Source organism: Verticillium alfalfae, genomic scaffold (assembly GCF_000150825.1).
Source record: "Verticillium alfalfae VaMs.102 supercont1.4 genomic scaffold, whole genome shotgun sequence".
NCBI classification, from domain to species: domain Eukaryota; kingdom Fungi; phylum Ascomycota; class Sordariomycetes; order Glomerellales; family Plectosphaerellaceae; genus Verticillium; species Verticillium alfalfae.
Window position 1 is genome coordinate 1,380,620 of NW_003315035.1, and position 7,623 is coordinate 1,388,242.

At 57.4% G+C, this 7,623-nt stretch overlaps 1 protein-coding gene across 1 annotated transcript; it reads right to left on the reverse strand.

Moving 5' to 3' along the window:
• Positions 1-1,044: 1,044 nt before the first annotated feature.
• On the reverse strand, positions 1,045-4,568 carry VDBG_03858 (conserved hypothetical protein; the record flags this gene model as incomplete). Its single annotated transcript, XM_003005859.1, has 4 exons — positions 1,045-1,988; positions 2,198-2,265; positions 2,444-3,250; positions 3,313-4,568. The coding sequence occupies 4 exons, from the start codon at positions 4,566-4,568 to the stop codon at positions 1,045-1,047; spliced, it is 3,075 nt and encodes a 1,024-aa protein (XP_003005905.1).
• Positions 4,569-7,623: the final 3,055 nt, after the last annotated feature.

Here is a 7,623-nt window from a genome sequence, read left to right on the forward strand (position 1 = left end):
ATTCGCGGCGAGCGTGAGCGACTTTGCCAAGGATGGCGAGATACGCTTCCTCCAAGGGAGGTTGCGCTATCTGGCTGACGTGGCGGGCATCACGCAGGCGAGGACATTTCTGGAGGTGAGTGCTTTCCCTCTGTTGCCTCTTCTTTTAAATTTTTCTGACCGCGAACAGATGAGGGTTTCAAGCCCATCGGATGATATTGAGAGGGACAGAGGGATGGGCTACCACTGGTAGCGGTGACGAGACCGTTGGTGATATTACGTGATGATGATGATGATGATGATGACGATGGCCGTCATGCGGTTGTGATGATCAGGAGAAAATCCAAATGGTTCGGGTTTTATGATGAGCTACGTAGCGTTCTTGTTCTACGAATGTCACTTTCTTAGGAACCATTATATTATCAGCAGGATGCGCCGGGTGCTCAATCACCCAAGTTAAAAAGCCTTGTATATGCCCACATGCATCATGCAACCGATTAAAAGCAAAATTCAAGTCGGAACACGTAGCAAGATCTTCAGAGCAGCCGCCCAAGGTGAATTGGAGGAAGTACTAGCAGATGGAAGACTCCAATAGCGGCCAAAAAAAAAGATTTCTCTTTTTGCAGCGCCCCGTGTCGAACCGGTGATCCCTCCACGCGCCTTTTTAGCTTGCGCGCCCTCACATCTAGAGGCATGTGTACGGGTATTTATTAAGCGGGCCTCTGAACCACCACACCATGCGTCACGGTATGGTGGTTGTTGGGGAGACGGGGGCACTGACGCGACTTTAAGGATCTGGGGGCTGTTGCCTCGTGGATGGGTGGCCAGGCAGGATGCTCTCGAAGAAAGAAAGGCGCCTCTCAACGGCGAAGCTGCGCATGGCATGGCAGGACGCCGTGGAGCACAACAGCCCGACCCGGGATCTGCCAGGCTTCCCAGCTCCGTGCCGCACATAGCAAGTCCAGCACATGAGCAGGACGTGGCTCGCCGTGCACGGATCCAACCAGAGACATCCATTCATGACATTCATATACAAGATCTTTTCGGCGAGGGAACGCCGGCGGTTCACGGCCCCCGCCGCCCAAGCCCGATCCTCTCCTCCCTCGTCCGCCCCCCCCTCGCTATACCCTCAGGGCCCGGCGTCGGCGTGAGCATGACGCCCGCCCCGCGCCCCCGTCCTCCAGCCCCCCTCAGCCCACGGCCCCGAACGCTGCCGTCAGCGCCCGCCAGATCGCCCGCGTCCCCCTCGTCGTCGTCGTCCTCGCTCGACCCGACAAGCATCTCCGTGTCCTGCTCCGTATAGCTCTCCTCGAACCGCGGCTGCGGCGGCGGCGGCATCATTTGTCTCTGCTGCTGCTGCTGCTGGTGATGATGATGATGATGTCGATCCGGAAACGGGCTCTCCGTCTGGGGCGCATACGGCGACTGCGTCTGCGGCTCGTACGGACTCTGCTGGTATTGCGCTTGCGCTTGCGCTTGTGCCTGTGCCTGTGCTTGTGCGTGGGCCTCGGCTTGCGCCTGCGCCTGGAGCTGCGCCTGCTGTCGCTGGTAGTGCGCCTTGTTGAGGGCCGCGACGCGGCGGGCCTCGGCGGCGTCGTGCTCGCGGATGCGCCGATCTTCGTAGGCGGCGACGTCTTCGGACGTGATGGTCAGGGTTGTGGCGGGCCGGCGGAGCATGGTCGCGGACTGTCGGCTCGTTTGGGGGGGCGGGAAAGGGGCTTGCCGAGCAAGCTGGAGAGCGAGAGGGGTGTACGCGATACGCGGACACGCAGGTGTTGGGCTGCTGGATCTTCGGGACGGGATAAGGCGAGGCGAGGCAGCTCGGTGGTGAACCTGACTCTGGTCTTTCGCGTGGCAAGGGCTCAAGCCCAAGAGGGAGGGGGGCCCAGTGGTCGGCACTTCTTGTGTGAGGGACGATTCTTCAGCGGACCATACAGCTGGTGATTTTCGGGTGTGGAAGGGCTGTTGTGAATTGGGTTTCGGGGGGCCATGCGCATGGAATCCTTGTACTGTTGCAGTTGCGGTTGGCGCTCCCGATACAAACGCGACTAGTGACGACAGGGACGTGACGTGACGGTGGGGGTTCGGCCGCGTGGGGTCCGCGTCGGGCTGAATGCACGCTGTGGCTTGTGCTGTGGGGCTTTGCATCCTTCAGCCTCGGGGCCTTCAGGGGCCTTCCGCGGCCTTCAAGGGGGGCCCTGACACCGACTACACTCACTCCACTGCTCATCAACCTCCATGTCGAACCTCTTCTCTTCACTGCGTCTCGTGATCACCCTGGTTCTCCTTCGACAGCATTAAAAATTCCACTGATTACTTCTCCCCCGCTGAATTGGGGTACCAGAGTCTACTGTCTGACGTGCTCTTCGAAACGCCTACGCCAACATGGAAATAGTTCTGCGCCATGCCGCTGCTCTTCTTCGGTCATGTTCCCTATCCTCGCCCCCATGCCGGCGAAGCGTACGAATTCTCCGCCTCCCACCTGAGAAACTCCCCCAAATCATGAAAAAGGTTGAAGCCCATTGGCACGGCGTCCCTTTCGCCGTGAGCCCCACCTAGGTACACGACATCCAGCTCGGGGCTTTGCCGCAGACTATCGATGCTCCCCTGACTATCCTTCTTGTACCGCTTCTGTGGCCCGTCCATGGTCCACCGTTTGATATTGCAGTGGCCTTGGTCCTGCAGAAACTTAGACGCGTCAACATGGCCTGCGTTCCAAAACCCCGTGGGATACTCTGGCGCCACGGGAATAGGCAGATCGGCGTCTGTCGAATCCGTAAACGTAGAGGCCGTCGGTGAAATCGTCTCTGCTGTCGTCATGCTCAGCGTCTTATCGCTGTGGCGACGTGAGGAGATCAAGAGACCGTGGTTTTCGAAGCCAAAGTCGGCGAACCAATTCGCGAGCTCGTCAATCTCGTCCGCCTCGGTCCGCGGCGCGAAATCCGAGGGGTCCGAGAAAAAGTCGCCAGCGCCGCCCAAGATGGCCATCTGAAAGGCCGTCCAGTCAAGCGTGTCATCGGCGGCAATCTTCCTGCCCTTGACCACCTCGGCCTTGGGGAATCGGATGCGTCCATGGCGGAATCCAGGCACCGTTAGGGTGCAGGGAGTTGAGGCAAAGAACACGAAATCTTCGTCGTGGACAGGGGCAAATGTCCGGCCCCGATGAAAGACCCTCACCTCTGCCGCAGGCATGTTGTCGTCTTTGTCAGGAGTCGAGGCGGTGACGAGAAGCTCGGGTATAGTAGACAGCGGTCGGCTCTGCTGCGCTGTCCTGGAAGGGTGGCGAGGCGTGTTCTTGGCGGGCGGGCAAGGAAAATGTTGAGCGTCTTGAACATCATCTGATTTTCGGCTTTGGCATCCGCCTTTCCACATGTCCTCGATGTTCTCCTCGCGACAGAAAAGTCTCGTCGCACAGGCATTTCAAATGGAATTGGTCGTGATACAGCACCACTTGGTGCGACCGATGTCTGAACCCCGGCCGCCCCGATTCGAGAAGGTAGATCTTGCAGATGAAACGGTTCTACCGGGGTTTCGCTGTCCTCGGTGAACAGAGTCTCGGAAGAGCGCGTCTGGCGTAGCTGGTAATCTCTGCTGAGTCTCGCAACCTGGAGGCGGTCCGGCGCCAGCATCTCGTTCGCCTCGATCTTTCGGAAGAATTGTGCTTTGAGCATGTCCGTCACACTTTCGCCGAAAGCCCACCGCGGCGTCCGCTTCGAAGATGTTGTAGGCCTTCTCGCAGTCTTGGACTTTTTTGACTTGGTCTGCTTCGGTTTGTACACGGATGCCCTCCGCGCCGGCACAACGGGAGGTGTCATGCACTTTGTTGGCTGCCTTTCGAGTGTAAGGCGTGCCGGTGTGCGCCAGGGGGCACTTGGAGTACTCGGCAGCGGTGGGGACAAGGCAACGTCCGGCTCTGTGGAGGTGACAAAGACTTGTGGGGTGAGCTGCACCTGAGCAAGCGCTGCGCCAACCGCGTGGAAGGCTTCGTCTGTTTCTTTGATGAGCTGCTGAACCGTCTCGGACCAGTCGTCGACCTCCACCTCTTCTTGGCTCTCTACCACTGCTTCCTTGACCGCCATAGTGGGCTCTGCGGCCGCGCCGTTGTCCCTATCAACAGCGAGGTGGTGATGATGCGTAGGTTCGATGGCTGATTTCAGAGGCGATATGTTTTGTAGCGGCGTGATCATGAGATGCCTGCGCTCTGAGAGGCGTTTGGGTGTTGATTGTACATAGAGGGGATCAATGTCTCTCTGTGATGAACAAAAGTTCGCATCATGGGAGTTGCCTTTGACACTCGGTTCCGTGTAGTAGTTATCGAAGCTGTATATAGAGCTGCTGGACGAACGCGGGGAGTCAAAGGGCAAAGGGGGAAGAGGCCTCATGACCTGGTGGACGCTCTGTGATCTGTATACCAGAGGGGACTCGACCGGCTTCGTTTGGTACATGGCAGGCCGCGCCGAGTGCCTGTGCTGGTCAAGCTTCAATTGAGTAATTTCGCCGTGTTCGTCAAGCTCATCAGAATCACTTGGGGAATCTGGTCGATTTTGCGAGAGGAGTCTCCGTATGCTGAAGCTGGAGCGAGACAACATCTTGGAGGTTTCGGTAGGCGTGGTTTCTTCAAGGATTACATGGACTGGGGAAGGAGGTCCGGAGGCGGGACGGGTACAACACGGCATATATGTGGTATTTAGACAGACAAAGTGCCATGTTGGGGGTTCAGAAGGCGGGACTGCGGTCAGCCCAGACAAAGCGAGGAGCTTGGGTACTGTGAGGACAAGGGGGGAGGCGGGCGGGATGCCGAAAGGCCAGGATGAGGAGGAATGAGATATCAGCCCAAGGTACGTGACCCATCGCCCACATCGTAGGACAAGAAGGGCACCAACAAGCGACTTGCCAGTCCATGTTTGCCCAGCCCCGCGGGGGGCGACCACTGTGCTGAAGAAGTCTGGTATAGAGCAGGAAGAGCCGGCCGTGAAAGATCAAAGCTGGGGACAGTGGTCATCGGCTTGAGGTGGTGCGGCGGTGCAGTGCCTACCCTGCATGTTGCGCAGGCTTCACTAGTTGGTTGCGGCGGAAGTTGTTGGAGTGGTGTGATGCCCGTCCTCAAAGAATTCATTCCTGTCATTCTGAGGGGGCATCGGGTTCCGAGAAAGTTTGTAGTGATTGGCCGCCCCCATATCGGTGGTTACTATAACTGGTCGTTTGTCTTTCTCTCCTTGTTGACTTGAGGGGGGGCGGGAACGGCAAAGGGCACCAGGGTGGGTAGTATTGCATGTGCCGCAAACGTCGACACTAATAGCACAAGGCAGCAGAACAAGCAATGCAGCAAAGCCTGCTTAGCTTGTTGAAGACGCGGTAAAGGCTTCGAAAGAGACAAAGAGACTGACAATAACATTGAGCCCTCGAGGCCCAGAAGTCGCCGTCGCTGAGCTCAGACTGACTTGAATGCTGCAGCCATTTCCGTCTGATGAAATGAAGTTACCTTGCTTCAATGGAGTCGACCACGGGGAGGCAAGCATGCCAAGCTGGTCATCCAGGATAAATCCAGATGATGGGGTGATACGCAATGAGAGACAGTTCGGTCAGTTGCATTTGATCGTCAGAGGCGACTCGGAGGACTGGAGCTGTTCGGCTACTGTGCGACCAGGGCACGGCGACGTGCAGACAGAAGCATCCAGTGAAATGCGTGGGCAAGCTTCCGACGCTCCGGATGAGAGAATTCCTTGGGCCACCTTGGGCAAATTGCTGGACAGTGCATTGCGACTCGACTGTGGGCTTGGGCCTGGCGAGAAGAGAAGCGGCATGGCAATTTGGATTCATGGACCGAAGGCAGTACAAACATCGTGTAGGTGCCATCATGACAGATACAAGGGCTCGGAATCGTCATCTGAAGTTTCTGGGCACAGATCTGGAAGCCGATGGTGCCTCGTCTGCCGTGTAAGGCGTGGGATGACACGGTCAGCGAGTCAAGTCGGCATCCTTGCTTCAAAGTCTGTACGTTGCCGACAAACAGATGCCATTCTGGCTCCGCGAACCGGGATCTGATCCAACCACCGGGAACTGGCGGCCTGCCAACGCTGCATGCGGGCTGTCTTGAGGTGCGAGGCTTGAGTTGACAGCGTGGTAGATCAGCAGAGGGAGGGGACAGGCATGTGGTCGTGTTGTTGTTGAGGCAGCCTAGGCGACGACAACGAGTCCTACAGTGAATGTGATGGGGGCATAGACACGGTGGACTTGGATTGCTCTTGCCTTGAGCGGATCGGATAGGAACAGGCAGGTACCAACCATCAACTCACTCTCACATCTCGTGCACTCTCACATCTCGTGCATCTCTTTCTCATCATCGCCCTCTTTTGAACAGAACATTCATAAGATGGCCCCGTCGCGAGAGGCCTGACTTCCCAGCGACTGCACCCTCAGATCATCACCACACAAACACCACCACTCTCCAGCGCCTGAGCCCGTGGGGTTTAGACGCCCTATGCGCTAGTCGAGAGGGGAGACTGCCGCGGCCTACATATGCGCAGCCAAGCTGCATGCGACCCCAGATTTATCCACCTGCGTGCTGATTTCTGACATGGACCTTTCACTCGGCTGAGGCTGTGTGTTCCTTCCATTCTATTCAAGATCGGCTTGCTCGCAACCGACGAGGCAAATCATCTTCTCACGTCATTGTTACCATACCCTGACCCGAGTCATCTTCTCATGGCGTCCCAGGCAGCTGGCCCCTACCCAAACTCACAATGGTCCCCTGGCAAATCCTTTATTACTTCGTCAGCGGGTTCAGTCGTTCGTTTCCTGTTGACACCAAATGGCACCGGCAATACTCAACAGGAACAGTCTCGACTACAGGCAGACGAATCATGCGGAATTTCAACAAAGTAGGCGACAAAGTAGATTTGATTGTTGGGGCAGTTTGGCCCTCCCGTTGGTATCATTTTCCCCCTTTCTGGTTCCGCATCCTCGGCAGCTTCAGCTCGCTTCGCCATCTGCCCGGCCCAATCTCACCGCCACGAGACTCGTCATTCAGACCCCAGTATGCCCCAGCCTCATAATCTATCCTTTGCGAATAGGTGACAGCCCCTGCGTTGGGGGCGAGGCGATTATCTCGCCAGGGTATCTTCATGTATCGCAAGCGCTAAGCGCCAGTCACATGTATGTTTGTATGGAAGGGGGGGGGGGAGTCCCCGCGGACCCGCTGATCACCACCGACCACTTCGCCAAGAAGGATTTCGTGGGGTCCGTTCTCCTCCCCAGACTGGCCGAGCAGACCTGCCGCCCGGCTTGTCAAGAGTGCTTTCTTCAACGTCCATTCCCAAGCCGTGTCAGCCGGCTTGGAGACGTTTTCGCACGTCGACCGTCGACCGCGGAGGCGAGGCAGCAGAGTGCCATCGCGACTAGATAGCAGCAAAAGAGCCGTTTCGTGTGTGGGCCATTTTTTGTTTGCTCGGGTGATCCCGCTCGCGCAGTTGGGTTTGGGGCGCGCGGCGACGTTGATTAATACATTGGGGTGCGTGGTAGCGCCACGCTTGCCAGTTTGTGTCGAACCATGAGGGCTTCAGAGAATTTCGTTGGCCTTGCGCATATGCCTCGGCGTCGCGGTCTTCAGAAAGTCTGTTCTCGCGTGCGTCGGCACGTAGGCTT